Source organism: Rattus norvegicus, chromosome 6 (assembly GCF_021556685.1).
Source record: "Rattus norvegicus strain SHRSP/BbbUtx chromosome 6, alternate assembly SHRSP_T2T, whole genome shotgun sequence".
Classification (NCBI taxonomy): domain Eukaryota; kingdom Metazoa; phylum Chordata; class Mammalia; order Rodentia; family Muridae; genus Rattus; species Rattus norvegicus.
Window position 1 is genome coordinate 94,371,938 of NC_141539.1, and position 16,887 is coordinate 94,388,824.

General features: G+C 40.7%; 1 protein-coding gene across 6 annotated transcripts in view; it reads right to left on the reverse strand.

Moving 5' to 3' along the window:
- Positions 1 to 476: 476 nt before the first annotated feature.
- Positions 477 to 16,887, reverse strand: part of Sos2 (SOS Ras/Rho guanine nucleotide exchange factor 2) — a 113,109-nt gene continuing 96,698 nt past the window's right edge. For 3 of the 6 annotated variants that reach the window (XM_087554907.1, XM_087554904.1, XM_087554908.1), the window contains 7 exons: positions 14,275 to 14,392; positions 12,404 to 12,576; positions 9,822 to 9,938; positions 7,182 to 7,443; positions 5,499 to 5,540; positions 3,308 to 3,417; positions 479 to 2,349 (listed from right to left, as the gene is read on the reverse strand). In XM_087554907.1, coding sequence (XP_087411033.1) covers positions 1,840 to 2,349; positions 3,308 to 3,417; positions 5,499 to 5,540; positions 7,182 to 7,443; positions 9,822 to 9,938; positions 12,404 to 12,576; positions 14,275 to 14,392 — 1,332 coding nt within the window. In that variant the 3' untranslated portion in view covers positions 479 to 1,839. 6 annotated transcript variants of the gene reach the window in all.

Consider the following 16,887-nt stretch of genomic DNA (forward strand, 5'->3'; position numbering starts at 1 on the left):
GCACACACACACACGCGCGCGCGCGCGCACACACACACACACACACACACACGATAAGATATTCATTTTTCTACATTTCTTTCAGCTTTGTTGTTTTTTGTTTTCAGGATGGTCTTCTGGTATGCAACACACACACACACACACACACACACACGATAAGATATTCATTTTTCTACATTTCTTTCAGCTTTGTTGTTTTTTGTTTTCAGGATGGTCTTCTGGTATGCAACACACACACACACACACACACACACACACGATAAGATATTCATTTTTCTACATTTCTTTCAGCTTTGTTGTTTTTTGTTTTCAGGATGGTCTTCTGTATCCCAAGTAGGTTCAAACTCTCCAAGTAGTTGAGTCTCGCTTTGAACTTCAGTGCTTCAGTCTTTAATCTCCCAAGTGCTGCGATTACAGGTGTTCCCCACTACACCCAGCTTCTTCTAGTTCTTTGTGATTAAAAACGACATTGCAAGTCTTTTACAAATTAAGACTGAGGTGATTTATTAACCTTGTTAAGAACTCTGATGCAAAGCACAGTAGAAGGCCACAGACCAGTAGATAAACAACATGGCTTTTGGCTACTTTACAATGGGGGCTACTGCACTATCAGCACAACATACCTTGATCACTTTGAACGAGAGTATCCAAATGGGAAAAGCTTTATCCTGTCTGATTAAAAAAAAAATTTAATAAAGCTTTTAAAGTATTTTCTGTTTAAATATTACTAATCTGGAAAAACTTTAAAAATTTCAGTTAACACGAGATTAAAGACAGTTAATAGGTGTGAAGACAAGGCAGATGGCAGTTGGTTCTTATGCCATAAGAAACTTTTGTTCTGGACTTACAAATTAGTAAAATAGCAGATTGTATTATAGGCCTCAAGTCACTTACATTTATATAGGTTATTAGCATTTTCTTTAAATATATACAATATAAATAAACTGTACATATATGGCATATTAATTTTGTTTTCCCAAACAATAGGCAAATCATTAGCTAAAGACACCACACACTGCAAAACAAAAGGCACATCTTAATGAGATACATGCCCTTCTGTAATCAGGTTATACAGAGTTGTTTATAATCTTACCAAAATAATAAACACAGTGCATTCTATTATTTCATTCTATTTTCCGTTTTGTCTTCAGCAGCAAATACTGACATTTAAGACATGGCCTCAAAGAGTTTAAGAACAGTGGGTATTATTCATAATTCTCCTAGATGTAAAAACCAAACGAAGTTAAAAGCTAGAAGGTGGTCAGAGGGTTAAAAACCAGTAATACCACCACACATCCTCTGGATCTGCGTAAATTCATTGTCTTAAAAAGGCATCTATCACTCAGGCCTGAGAGCTCCCTCGAGGCTAGCCCCTGTCAGTGCAGTCAGAAACGTTCTCAGCCATGTTCTAGCAGAGTACAGTGCAATACAGATTCGTTATACTGGCCTTGGGCAGCACGGAGGAGCTGATCAGGCAGTGCTACTGATCCCCTGAGGGCCACGGTGAGGAGGGGCTTTTGCATTTTAGTATTTCAGATTCTTTTCTTTTTGTTTTGGTTTTGACTTTTTGAGACAAGGTTTTTCTGTGTAGCCCTGGCTGTCCTGGAACTTGCTCTATAGACCAGGTTGCTCTCAAACCCTGAAACCCACCTGCCTCTGCCTTCCGAGTGCTGGAATTGGAGGTGTGCACCACTGCCATCTGACAATTTTACTAGTTCTTAAAAGCTTATTTGATCAGTAGCATTTCTGTAAAAAGTACTAAAATACTATGTCTTTTTTGAATAAATTAAAAACCTTTACAAATACTAATCCAGTGTCAATGACTACACGTGGCCAAGGTCACTGAGGAGTTTCTGCATTTTCAAGCAAAGGTAGTCTGTACAATGGCGGGTGTGAAAGCTCCCGCTTGTAAGTCTTTGGTGGCAGTTTTGGTAGGTGAGGGCTTGAATTCTGCCTTGGTGGAACGGGAGGAGCTGGAGGGTGAGCAAGATTGTTGTGACTGGGGCTGGGCAAATGGCATCTGCGTGGAATCCGTGGCGAGGGCGTAGGGGGAGGAGTGCTTGGTGAATTAGGGCATGTGCTAACGTCTCTGAGCCAGTCTGGGTCTCTGTGAGGATGTCCCAGCGGAGGCGGCTGGAGATTAAACGGACAGTTTATAAAGTGTTCCGGAGGCCGAAGAGGAACTGGTGGAGGAGTATCAGGAAGAGGGTCTCTGGGAGGAGGTGGAGGTGGACTGGGCACAGGCCCTTCAAATGTACCCGTGAGGACAGGAGCTCTTGGCTTTACCTTTGGAGGAGGGGGTTGTCTTGGTGGAATAGCAGGAGGGTCATCATCCGATTTCATAGCTCCCTGAAGAGAATAGAAAAGGGACATGTACAGGCTCTTGGGAAACATACAAGACCATTTACAAAGCCTGAAAAACTCTTCCATGAAAAGTTAAATCTAGAGGTGCAAACTAAATTAATGTGGTTTAACTCTCAGGTTTCTGACTAAATTACTTCCAGTTAAATTCTAGGCTTGGGGCTGGGGATTTAGCTCAGTGGTAGAGCGCTTACCTAGGAAGCGCAAGGCCCTGGGTTCGGTCCCCAGCTCCGAAAAAAAGAACCAAAAAAAAAAAAAAAATTCTAGGCTCAGTTTAACATTTGGATATTAAGATGTTGCCCCTGAAACCTTTATATATAGAGAGCCATATTGTCTTACTTTGTTTCCAACATTCCAGAAATTTATAAAGCTTATTTATGGCAAGAGGTCAGTGAAAATAACACAGTTTTATAGACATAAAAGGACATGTTAACAATGGCATTTAATTCCTAACTTCTATTCATTCAACATCTACTTCTATTTTTCTCATGATGCTTAGAGCAGTGGAGGATCTCAAAGTGTGATCCAGGGAGCAGCAACATGAGTTCCAGGAGAGGCTGGCTTAGCACGGCCAGGCCCAGCGGCAGCCTTACAACCTGAGGCTGGGTCAACAGCCACTCTTAAGAAGTTTCCCAGGGAACTCTGGTAGGCCCTTACATTTGAGAAGCACTCCTCTAAGTTTTCAGGTTCTTTCAAATAGGATTTCCACCCTCCTTCCCCAGTGCATAAGAAAGACAATGTATTTCTGATTAACTGAAATTTTCCAATTTCTTTTTAAGTTTTTAAAAATGTATTAAACAATTACTTAAAGCATTTTTCAAACAGTAATATAGATTTTAAAAAGTCATAGAACGTGGCTAAATCATGATGCACTCTGAAACATGAGCACTGTTTGGAGGCTCTCAGCGCTGCACATGCTGAGGCAAGCCCAGGTCTGTGTGACTACCTTGGAGTTCGGAGCATCGTGATCAAACTTTTTCCGAGGGGGAAGCGGAGGAGGAACTAGTGGCTCTTCACTCAGTTTGTGTAGACTTCCACATGAGCTGAAGAAAGACTCTGAGAGAAGACAAGACTGGTTACCGTTCACAGTGCTGTTACAGGACAAAATTCCAATACAACTCACGACTACTTCTGCTACTGTATTTGTCAGATGTGTTACTTCTCTCTGCCTGCTCTTCTGTCCTCTCCACCAATTCTAAGCTTCAGGGGGACACTGTGGGCATGTGTTTGTAACCCTAGCATCTACCAGGGCAATTGGCGCATGGCAGTTGTAATATTTAAATGAAGGCACATTATTAAGATTACTAATGGAATTCTGATATGGCTTGATGAGGCAGGCCTATAATCACAGCAGGATCACAAAAGTTCAAGGTTAGCCTGGGCAACTCAGTGACTCTGTCTCAAAAAAGTATATATTTATTTAAAAAAAAAAAAGAGTGGAGGATATACCTCAGTGGTGGAATGCCTACCTAGCGTTTAGTTCGATTTTAGGCCTTAGGTTTGATGATCAGTACCTTAAAAACAAGACAGAAACCCTCCCCTAAAAGCCTTTTAAAAACTGAAACAAAATAAAACTGAAATGTGTGTACATATGTGCACTCGTGTGTGCACTTATATGGTGGTGTATTGGCTTCCTCATTATTCTGAGCAGAAACTATTTCTAATACAGAATAAATCTAGTTACTATGCGTAAGTAAGCAATCCAAAATTAAAGTCTGTGATATAAACCACACTGAGGGACTCCACTGTATTAACAACTGTGGTAAGCAGAGGTGCACATCTGATGGATTCCTTAGGAGAGTTAAAGTATCACAGCCGTAAATACCGAGTAAAAAGCAATGCAGCACTGCCGAGCCTCAGGACAGCTCCCGACCAGCCAGTCCAGTCTAACCATGAGCTCAGGGAGTGAGACCCTGCCGCAAAAGCAGGGTGAGCAGCTCTAAAGAGTGACACCGAGGTTGGTATGTGCACCCACACAAACATGCAGAGTTTGGGCACATGATACATACTTAATACAATTGTCCCTTGGCATCTGACAACTGGCTCCATGAAATTACATAAGTGTGGGCATCCACCAATGCTTTAGTGCATTAATAAATACAATGGCAGAGCGCAGGTAAATCCTAGAGCCTCAGCTGTCAACAGACTTTACTTGTCTTACCACAGTGTGACCCACTGTTTAGGGAACGACGCCAATAGCAAAAGGACTCTGCCTGCCTGTGTGCTTTCAGCCTGCAGCTGGTTGAGTGCAGACATTACGAACTGTGACTCCTGTTTCAGGAGAGACCAGAAGCAGTAAGAAGTCAGGCAGCTGAGATGAATTTACTCTACATCCCAGGCCAAGAAACATGCTAGGAGTTCTCTACAGTCACATCCTTTGATCCTTCATATGTCTGAAACGGGAAGTAGTTTGTTCAAGTTCAGACAAGATCAAAAATATATATTAAGAGTGATTAAAACAAAATTAACAAAATTTAAGGAGCACCAAGTTTTAAGTAATTCAGACTGTTCATAAAATTTTCTTTTGGTCTGGGGATGGGGCTCAGTACTACAACTGCCTTGTATCTGTGGAGACTGGGAAGGGGTGTGTGTGTGTGTGTGTGTGTGTGTGTGTGTGTGTGTGTGTGTGTGTGTGTGTGTTTGAGAGGAGATGGGAAGAGGGAGACTGGGAAGGGTGTGTGTGTGTGTGTGTGTGTGTGTGTGTGTGTGTGTGTGTGTGTGTGTTTGAGAGGGGATGGGAAGAGGGAAGAATTAAAAAAAGCATTTTTAGGGCTGGAGAGATGGCTCAGCGGTTAAGAGCACCCGAATGCTCTTCCAGAGGTTCTGAGTTCAATTCCCAGCAACCACATGGTGGCTCACAACCATCTGTAAAGAGATCTGGTGCCCTCTTCTGGTGTATCTGAAGACAGCTACAGTGTACTTATATATATAATAAATAATTTAAAAAAGCATTTTTATATATTTTTAATATAAAATCCTTTCTATTCTTCAGGTATTCTACAAATGTCAGAAAAATATATTTTTGCTTTAACATACAATTTCTTCTTGAAATCATCCCAATATGGAAACACCCCTTCAATATGCCAGATTATGATCTTTACAGTCATTCTACTGTAACCCATTTATTTCTTACTTACTTGAGTGTGGCAAGAGGACTGGAGCAAAGATGGTATTGCTGCCTATTAGAAAGAGAGAAAGCCATTTGACTAGAAAGCTAACATGGATGATCTTCTTTTAGATATTTTCTACTGAGGTTTGGTCTTTTGCTATCTATCACAATGCTAAGTGTGGCTCCCCCAAGACCTGGTTGTCCCAAAGATGAGAGAGTCCGCATGTATATCTTATTTCTGATTGGTAAATAAAGATGCCAATAGCTGGGAAGAGGAGGGTTTAGATTCCTGCCTTGGGGATCAGAGAGGGACCACGAGGAAGAGGAAGGTACAGGAGGAGGAAGGAGAAGCTGCCATGGGTTAGAGGTCAAGAGAATGTGGGCCATGAGGGCTGACCAATTGGAGTTAAGAGCAGCCCAGGTAATAACTCGAGATTATGGATAGAAAAGTAGATTAGAACAGTATGGAGGGTAGGCAGCTGCCTAGCTTTTGTAAATATAAAGGCTGTGTGTGTGTGTGTGTGTGTGTGTGTGTGTGTGTGTGTGTGTGTGTTTTCTTATCAGGAAAGTAAACGGTTTAAGGTGGGGTAGAAACCCTGGGTTGGGATTAAATAGTTTCTACAATTTTCACTTACAAAAATACACTATTGCATGTCTTTAATCCCAGCACTAGGGAGACAGAAGTAGGTGGATCTCTGTGAGTATGAGGCGAGCCTGGTCTACCCAGTGAGGACACAGAGAGACCCTTGTGTCATCCCCTGCCTCCTGAAGTAAAATGCAGTGTAGAAATGACACCAAGCGCTGCCGCCACCTTTGCTGTCTACTGTGTAACATGAGCTGGATTCTCACTGTACCTACCATGGCTCTCCTTTTGTAGCCTAAGTGACTCTCATTCTATCACAATCCCTTTCCATTTCTTTTACAGATTTATGTCCCTGTTTTATTACCCATTACTCCAGAAAGTAATAAAAAACTGTTAACTGCATAAATTGGGAAATAAATACATACAATGCATAAACGATGCTTTGCTCCCCTCTCTGCCCCCAAGACAGGCTTCTTTGTGTAGCCCTGGCTGTCCTGGAACTCATTCTGTGGACCACTATCCCTTGAGCCCCACCCGCCTGCCTCTGCCTCCCCAGTGCTGGGATTACAGGTGTGCGAACCACCTCCAGGATGCTTTGCTCTCAATATTAAGCACTACTTTTGCATCCAGATGGCGCTATCCATACGAGCACAGTGTCAGTTTTGTTCTGTGTTGCTGTGATAACAGTTCCAGGTTACAGCCCATAATCAGGGACAGAGACAGAGCTCTTTCTAAGAGACAGTGCATCCCAGTGGACCCCAGGCAGGCTTGAACTTAAGAGACCCATTCACCTGCCAATGCCTTCTGAGTACGAGGCTAAAGGTGTCCGCCAAGACTCGCACATCCACTATTCCACAGGTCAGGATCCTTGCTTATGTAACGGCTATTCACAGAGCTCAGGTCCTTCCACCTCAATTCATGTCATAAAGGCAATTCCCCATAGACATGCTCACAGGCCAACCTCGCCTACACCATCCCTCAATAAGACTCTCTTCCCGGCTGACTCTAGAGTGTGTCAATTAAAACTAACCAAGCACAGGTGCCAAGGGTTCCATACCCCTGCAATTAGAAAGAAGAAACAAATTTTTCAAACACAAACTCCTCTTAGAGAGGTTGTGACATACGTACCACAGGAGCTATTGAGGTCCACATCTAGAAACACGCTGTGGTCTGAAGAAGCAGACACAGGTGGGGTGGATGGGGTGTTGGGAGATGTCGGTGCTGACACCGTGGATTCTAGCTCCGTCTCGGCGATCCTGCTAAAGCTTATCTTATAAGGCTCCCTTTCCAGAGGGGTTGGGTGACCTCGGAACGTGCCTGAGGTAGAGCCATGGCGGCTGGCATTGGGCCTTATTCCAGGAGATTTTAAGGAAAAGGTTGACTTCCTAGGCTAGAAAAAGTAATTAAGTATAGTTAAAATAGCACTAATGTGTGGGTAATTTGTTTATAACTTCCAGCTATCGTATTTTTTTTTTTAAGATTTATTTTATTTATTATATATAAGTACACTGTAGCTGTCTTCAGATACACCAGAAGAGGGCATCGGATCTCTTTACAGATGGCTGTGAGCCACCATGTGGTTGCTGGGAATTGAACTCATAACCTCTGGAAGAACAGTCGGGTGTTCTTAACCACTGAGCCATCTCTCCAGCCCCAGCTATTGTATTTTTAAGTGCACTCTTTTAAAAAAATCCTGATCTTCAAGGGTGGCCTGTAGCATTTCTGTAGTAATTTCTTGATTTAATTAGATTATGTATCATGGGCTTGATAACTAAACCCTTTTACATAATTTTAGAGATACAATTTTTTTTTTCGGAGCTGGGGACCGAACCCACGGCCTTGCGTTTGCTAGGCAAGCGCTCTACCACTGAGCTAAATCCCCAACCCCTAGAGATACAATTCTTAAAAATTGCTGTGTAAACAATTTTTTGCTCCTAAGTATTCAATCCTTAGTTTCTCTTTCATACCATATATATGTTAATTTCACAAATATTTACTGGGAAGAGAATTTATGTGACATAGTATATGTGCTTTATTTTTAAAAAGAAGATCATTTTCCTCCTGACGTTAAGCAAATGAACATCTTTGCCTAGCCCCTTGGTGGCTTGAGCAGAGTGCCATCATTGCTCCCACTCTCGCTTGCTTGGTTTTACACACACACACACACACACACACACACACACACACACACACACTCTCTCTCTCTCACACACACACACACACATGCACACACACACACACACACTCTCACACACACACATGCACACACACATGCACACACACACATGCACACACACATGCATACACACATGCACACACACATACACACACACACACACACACACACACATACCCGTCAGTGGTAACAATGAAAACAAAGCAAAGCTGCACTGTTTACATCGAGAATCTGAATCAGAGAAACGGAGAAAAATACAGCCGTGTCAACTACCTAGCCGTGTGTCCCCCAGAGCGATTTTACTCTTCTGAGTCTCAGCTTTAGAAATATCCATCTTATTACACTTAATAAGATGTGTGCATATGAGTGTGGTGCCTGTGGAGACGACAGGGTGGATCCCCTGGAGCTGGAGTTACGGGGGATGTCAGCTGCTGATGTGGGGCTGGGAGCTGAACCCTGGTCCTCTGGAAGAGCACTTACATGCTCTTAAATGCTGAGCCATTTCTCCAGCCCTGTGCCTCAGCTTTTAAACTATAAAATGATGAAATAACTTATGACCGTTGGGCTTGAGGCGTAGCTCACATGGGAGACACTTGCCTGGGCTAGATGCCTAGCACCGGGAAACAGTCCATTTCATACAACTGTTATGAGGACAGGAAACACAAACCCCCTGGTTCACTGTCTTACCACAAATCAGCATGCTCTAGTTGTTTTTATTTTTCCCCTTAATACTTAGGATGGCTTTCCACTGCAAATCCCCGGATAACTGAGAACTGCAGCAACCACTCCAGCGAGGAGTCCTGCAGGGTAACCACAGAACCCTGGGCTCTGTGCGGGTCAAAGGTACCCAGCACAGCACACCCACTTTTTCCTTCCCTGCCTTCTCACTTGTTCCATCCAGCTACCTGCTTTTGGCCTCACTTTTGTATACATTTTTTCTTATATCAGGAGGTACAAAAATGGACAGAAAAGTAAATGACACCAAAATGAAGGATACTTAGCACGATGTGGGCCTAGTTCTTATACCCAGTGCTGCTTTTTTTTAAAAATCAGTTTCTATTAAAATGTTGACATTTTCTGCTAAGTATTATTTTCTTTTTGTGATGTTAGAGGGCGAGCCAGGGCCTCACACAGGAACTCTTATGTCTGAGCCCCAGCCCACCCTGTATACATAATTTTGGAAATAGAATAGTACTGTAGAATAAAACAGCAAAACAGCTACTGCTGAGAGATCAATTTTAAGAGAATTAGGTTGTTAAACATTGAAATTATTATTAAAGATTATTTATGTACTTTATATATGTGAGTACACTGTCACTGTCTTCAGACACACGAAGAGGGCATCAGATCTCATTACAGATGGTTGTGAGCCACCATGTGGTTGCTGGGATTTGAACTCAGGACCTCTGGAAGAGGAGTCGGTGCTCTTAACCGCTGAGCCATCTCTCCAGCCCCTGAAAATATTTTATTCTTTTTTCTTTTTTTCGGAGCTGGGGACCGAACCCAGGGCCTTGCGCTTCCTAGGCAAGCGCTCTGAAAATATTTTAAAAAAGAGACAAAACTTCCCATAATTACAATGAGTAAAGACTTACAAATCGAGGTGGTTGTTTGCAGTTTCGGGGTTCAATTTCATGAGATTTGTTGAACAAATAATCTGTAAACTCTTTTTCAGATAAAAGTCCCATGGGATTGAGGTTTTCAAAGAATCTCTAGAATTAAACACATAAATACACATATATACTAAAATTAGATCCTATTAACTTTAACAATAAAACAAATCAAGATACCACAGTATTCGAGTCTTTTAGACAGATTGCTCTTTCTTCTCTCTATTTGTGACTAAGACTGTACAATTTCCAAGGAAGCAGCACCCTAGCCTCATAGTTTATTAGTACAACGAACAGATTCTCAGCTCAGTTGTTGGCATCACTTGTTTCTTAGCAACTGTCTTCCTGCTCACTATGACAGCAAAATTACTACCATTCATCTACCAACAGAGTTTACAATGAAGATTATGCCCGAAAACCACAGCATGTAGTAGATAAGCAGGAAAAAAAGTAGAGATAATTGGAGTAAGGTATATTCAAAAGTAACTTAAAAGACAATTATAGCTTTAATTTTTTTCTGTGTTACCCTCCAAGGCCAAAAAAATGTAAAAATCCAAACCTGTGTTTATCCAAAAAAAAACTACTACAAAAAAAACTACTACAAATATATATTTTAAGCTTTTTTAAGTAGAATATTGAGATGATTTAGTAAGATGCCAAAAAACAAGGTGTGAGCGTGCACATCTGTGTGTGTGCATGGATGTGTGTATGTGCATGTCTGTGTACCTATGTGTACGTATGCGTGGGTTTGTGCAGGTGCAGAATGAGTTTCAGGAATATGTCAGTGGCTGATATGAGTGGTGGGAACTGTGCTCTGGTCCTCTGGAGGAGCAGTGCATGCTCTTAAGTGCTGAGTGCATCTCAGTCTTCCAAACTGTAAATGACAAAATGATCTGGGCTTGGCGTGCAGCTCAAATGGCAAAGAAAACAAAAAAGAAAAAAGAAGCAGTTATTTCATTGATCAGAGGCTCTGATTTTAGTCTGAGTGTCTCTGGACTTTATTATCTGTGTGATACATTAATGCGAACACTGTTACTATCCTAGGACTGATTTCAGCAATCTCCATACAGTCCCTTGCACAGTTTTTTCTAACTCATTGTCATATAAACTGTGTTCAACATTATATATTTTTCTTATTCTCTTTTATTATTTCTTTTTTTTTTTTTTTGGTTCTTTTTTTCAGAGCTGGGGACCGAACCCAGGACCTTGCGCTTCCTAGGCAAGCGCTCTACCACTGAGCTAAATCCCCAGCCCCCTCTTTTATTATTTCTAAAAGAATAATAAACATAGGAATCTAATTACTGGGTTTAGCTTTTTTTTTTTTTTTTTTGATACAGGGTCTCAAAAAAAAAAAAAAAATTCAGGCTGCTTTGAACTTGTAATCCTCCTGCCTCAGCTTTCTACATGCTGGGATTACAGGCATGTAATTTTACCAATAGGTAAAATGAGCTTTACATTTCTTAATATAAAATCCTTTCTATTCTTCAGGCATTCTACAAATGTCAGAAAAATTATTATTTTTACTTTAATATACAATTTCTTCTCGGGTCATCAAGGATACAGTAAGGAGCTGTCAGGCAACAGTAATTTCATCCTTTATAAAAGCTGTAACAGATGCACTCTTTATTTCTCCAACCTTTGCCTTATTTTCCAATAGTGTTTAAGTTGGTTAACTATGCCTTGAAGGTGAATGGCTGTTTATTCCCTTCTTTGGAGACTAGGGCTCATGTTGCCCAGGTTGACCTCTATCCACTGGGGAATGGCCCTGAACTCCCAATGCTCTAGCCCCACCTCCCAAGTGTTGGGTTATGTGCATAAGCCATCATGGCTGGACCTGGCTCATTTTAAATTTACTTTGACTCAATTCTAAGGAAGGGAGATTTGCTCTGCATGATGGTAAGAAGCATAAAGAAGATCACGGAACTGTACTAGCTGATATTTCTGAGACACGAATGAGAAGAGTACTATTTCAAATGTACTCAACCGCATTGAAATGTCTTTTATGGAAAGTACACTGCAGACTCTAACCTGGGCTTTAAGAATACATTTCACTCCACAGCACAGAGGGCAGACATAGTGAGGAAGGAAGGGACAGCCACGGCAGCTCATCACCACTTTCTTTTTTTGTGGTATTGTATAATCTATATTAAACATTATTACTCAAAACGAAACACCAACTGACAGGATGTGTTTTGAAAATCTGCTATGCATATATACCTGCTATTCTCCAAGTCCTTCACAGCGATCACATGAAGGGATTCAATGTTATGTCAGGCATGCGAGACACGTAAAATGGCTATCAGTCAATTACAACAGCAGCGGGGTTTTATTTTATTGCACAGATGTTCCATTCCCTCTGCCTTGTGTGTAACCACCACACAAGGAGGCAGGACTCTCGGAGAAGGCCCTTAACATTAGTGACTGCTACAGCATAGACACCCGTGTTTACATTGCTATCTCAAGTTTAGCCAAGGGCAAACAGAGAGCATGTGCATCACTATGACGCTTTTAGCAATTCCACAGGATTTAATGCCATCTCTTTCAAAGATTAGTAAGAAAATATTTACCCTCATCTCTGGTTCTGTCCGTAAGCAGTATGGTTGGTTCTGATACTGCTGAATCTCTCCGGTTATTTCAGCCACTTTTCTCCTCTTACTGAAATTGATCAAATCTTTCCCTTTCCTCTTTAGAAAGTCGCTGTTCCCTTCTTCAGTCTTCAGAATATTTGTTAAATATATTCCTAGCAAAAGATGTTCAAAGTTATTTCAGACTGGTCGCATTTAGTTAATCACCCGGGAGGACACTGGGCAGGGGGAAGACAGACACACTGCAGAACCCAGCTCAGCTTCCCACTTCCTCACGATGGCGGGAAAGGGCCAGACCCAGAAGATTCCCTGCTAACATCTGTAACAGAGGTTAAAACGTGCAGAAAACGAAGGCTACCCTTCACTAACACTAAAGGCTACTATTCTAAGAAATGGCAAGCTAAGAATAGCCAAACCCTGGTGTTAAAACTTTGTCTAATCAAATGTTTTAAGATTTAAAATATTTACTGCCAATGATCTTTAAGTGGCTGTAAACGAATTAAGCAATTTTGATAAGAACAGTAAGACAAGCTGCTTCTTGAAGCTCATTACTTAGAAAAAAAGTTCTAATCCTTTTTTATGCATAATTACCACTTCATTTAAAATAATGGTTCTTGGCTAAAGGCAATTTTGCCTTCAAGGAATCGTTGGGACTATCTTTAAATATTTCTGGTAATCACAAGATTATGGTACTACTGGGCTCTAGTGAGTAGGATGTCAGGAGCCTGCTGAATATTCTACAGTGTGATTGACAACCCTTCACAACAAACAATTATGTCCTCTCCACTGCAATCAATAGTACTACAGTTAAAGAAACACAAACCTTGATTTAAATAACCGTCCGATCTCACCAGCGAAGCCACTCACGTGCCACATTGCTATGCTTACCATGGGCAACACATTCAACAACGCTACCAAGAGATTACAGTAAACTGTAGCTTATGCCTAATCACCAGATCCACCCCAAATAAATGGGAGCAGAGGAAATGGCTGCAGTTGTAACATTATGATATGATGTGTGGCTCTGGTGACTCTGATATAAACAAACTCCTGCTGACCCGACATAGATAAACACAGCAGCGTAAGGTGGGTGACAGTTTGCAATCACAACAAACAGCTTTGTTACTGGCTTATGAATTTGCTATGTTACAGTTCTGTCATTATTTTAGAGTGTAATTTTACTTATAAGGGGAAAAGCTTCTATAAAACAGTGCGCTGTGTTTAGGATGCTGACGCAGAGCTGTTCGAGTCGGGGAGTTTGAGACCAACCTGGGCAATATAAGCAAGACTGCATTTATAAGAACAAGAAGGAATCAGCTCTGAGGAGGCCACAGTAGAGACTGCTGGACATTGAGGTGTGTGTACGTGTGCTCCGTGACGCTTACACAGAACTGCCTAACGATGCTCTTCTCAGAGTGTGCACTTACTGTTATGATAACTATATGTAATAAAGGGCCACAGCAAAAAGCCCTGTTCAATATAATTTATATTAATCATGCAATTCTGAGTTAAAAAGTTTTAAAAAGTCTCTGACAAAGCACTTTTATACTGATAATTAAAAACAAACACTGCAGATATGTCATATGTAAGTAAAAATAATATGCACTTCATAAGTCTCACAAGACTTGGTAAGTAGTATAGATAAAATATTTTCAATTCTTACAACAATTTTAAGGGCATTCATCTTCATCATATAGACAAGGAAATAGAGATTTTTTTGCCTTTCATTTATCAATACCGAAAAATAATAAATTCATATGTACGACATAACAACAATCTATCTGGAAAGACCAGTCACTTTTGGATAGGACACATTCATCTTCAAAATATAATATTTATATTTAATGACTTACCAAAAAAAGGCACACAAGGTGGATTGATTGATTTAAGTTTTACTAGGTATTTTTTAAAGTGATCCTGACTTAATTCCACAGCGTCATCCAAAACTCTCCGCTTCCTTTCCTGCAATGCCTTTAAAACATGTAGGTTGAATATAATTCTTGCATACAATTCAAACATATATGAAAATCCATAAGAATATAAAACTTTGGAATTCATAAAAGTTTACAAATACAATCAGTTTAAAAATTATGAATCTTACTCCTTTGGACGCTTGCTAAAATGTGTTATTCTATCTTTTAACTATAAATATGAAAACCTAGAATTTGTGTTCTTTCTACTATAAACTAGATGACTTAGGAATAAAAATTCTCCCTTGGGGACTTATCGTTCATCATTTTAATCTTCTATGTGTAAATTACAGGACCAGAAAGAAGAACTTGATCCTTCAGGACCAAATGTTCTCTGTGAGGTTGAGGGCAAATCTTAGCAATAAGAGAATGTAGGAAGGTAAGAAAACGTGAAGCAAATCTGTGAATGAGGTAATCATAGGCATTTCTTTTCTATGTAATTATTATATTTTTCTTATAGGAAATAAAGTAATTTATGATCAATGAGGAATATAACCACACATATATAAACACAAACCCACAGTGAGCATTATACTTGAGAACCACATATCATATAATATTGTGTTTGTTTTAATAGCTTTTAGTCAATATTCTACAGAAGTCCCAGACGATATAAACAAGGGGAGGAAAAAAAAGACCAGTGAACACCATCACTGTTCCTAGAAGTCAAAATTGACAGTTCCAGGGATGGGAGTGTGGAAGCTACAAATAGATATGCAGAATGCTAACAGAATTTAGCAATGGTGCTGTATATAAGAGCCCCCCAAATTTAACTGTATTTCTAGATATAAATTTTTTCACCAAAAAGGAAATAATTATTTTTTAAAAAGATTCAAATAAAGGTAACAATAGAGTGAAGATGTCTTTCAGGAAATCATAAACAAAGAGATATACCACACTCATGACTATAAAACCGTCAGTGTTTCACAGTGACATAGATCTAAACACAAATATTAAACTTAATTTTTTAAAAAATGAAACTTTGGTTGATTCTATAGTAACAGATTTTTAGATATGCAGCACAGGAAAAATCAGATAGATTAAAAAACTAGACAGAGCAGAAACAAATCCACACCTGTACACTCAATTTATGACACAGCAGGCACAATCGGTCAATGTGGGAAAAAATGAACTTTGAATGTGTAAGGACAACTCAACAGCCATATAGAACAAAACTAAGACCAGAGCCCAACCTCTTGTGTATTTGTATGAATGCACCAGCTGCCAATTAAAAAGCCCACAGCCTCTGGCTTAGGCAGGAAAGGGGTGGTGGGACAGCTGAGAGAGAGAAAGGATTCTGGGATAGACCCAAAATGGAAAGATCGGCCTGGGAAGAAGTGAGGAGATGGATGCATGGTCCCGAGTACAGGTAGCCAGCCACACAGCAGAATGCAGGTTAAAATAAATGGGTATTTTTTTGTTATGTCTAGTCTTAATTGAGCCTAGACATATGGCCAAGGTATCTGTAAATACATTTCGAGTCTGAGTCTTATTTCTGGGAGCATTGGGCTGGGAGGAAGAACTGGGATTTACCTTCAACACAGCCTCACCTCATATTCAAAACAAAATTCCATCTCAATTAAAGATCTTCCTTTTGTTTTGTTTGAGATGGAGTTTCATTACAGTGAAGGCTTGCCTCAAACTCTCAATCCTCCTACCTTAGGCTGGGAGGTTCAATAAGGATTTAACGAGAGAGACAAAACATTAGACTAGGGCCTCAGGATCTGCTACACCGAATCACAAAGCCCAGCTGGGCTGGGGGACGTCAGAGCCAGCACAGTGCCTGCTGTACAGCGTGAGGGCCTGGGTCTAGCCCCAGCACCCACATGCAAAGCCGGGTGTTATAGCTCCTGCTTGTAATCTCAGTGCTGAGGAGGCAGGGATGGGGGTAGATCCTTCGGGGTCCCTAGCAAGCCAGGTTAGACAGCTGTCAAGTAAGTGTCAGGTTCCGGTAAAAAATGCTGTCTCAGGGGTTGGGGATTTAGCTCAGTGGTAGAGCTCTTGCCTAGCAAGTGCAAGGCCCTGGGTTCGGTCCCCAGCTCCGAAAAAAAGAACCAAAAAAAAAAAAAATGCTGTCTCAAAAATTAAGTTAGAGAGCTCCTGAGAAACATCTATATATGTGTAGATGCTTCTACATGCATGTGCGCGCACACACACACACATCCATATTTTTAAATAAAAATAATAAACACGACAAATGAAATTATACAAATATTTAAAATAGGAGAAAAAGTAAGAGAATTAAAAGTACAAAATTCATAATGTGCTATTGTAAAGGGAAAAGAAGCAGATGAATGTGCTGAGCGGCTAACATGTGGCCCAGTGGCTCCGGGTGTTGGCCACCAAGACTCCCTGACCTGACCTGAGACCTACATGGTAGGAAGAGAGAACTGAGTCTGAAAATTCTCTTGCCTCCACATGTATGCTGTGGTATGGGCATCTCCAATACTAATGAACCAGGATGCCAAATTCACAGATGTTTGATAGCATTATTCC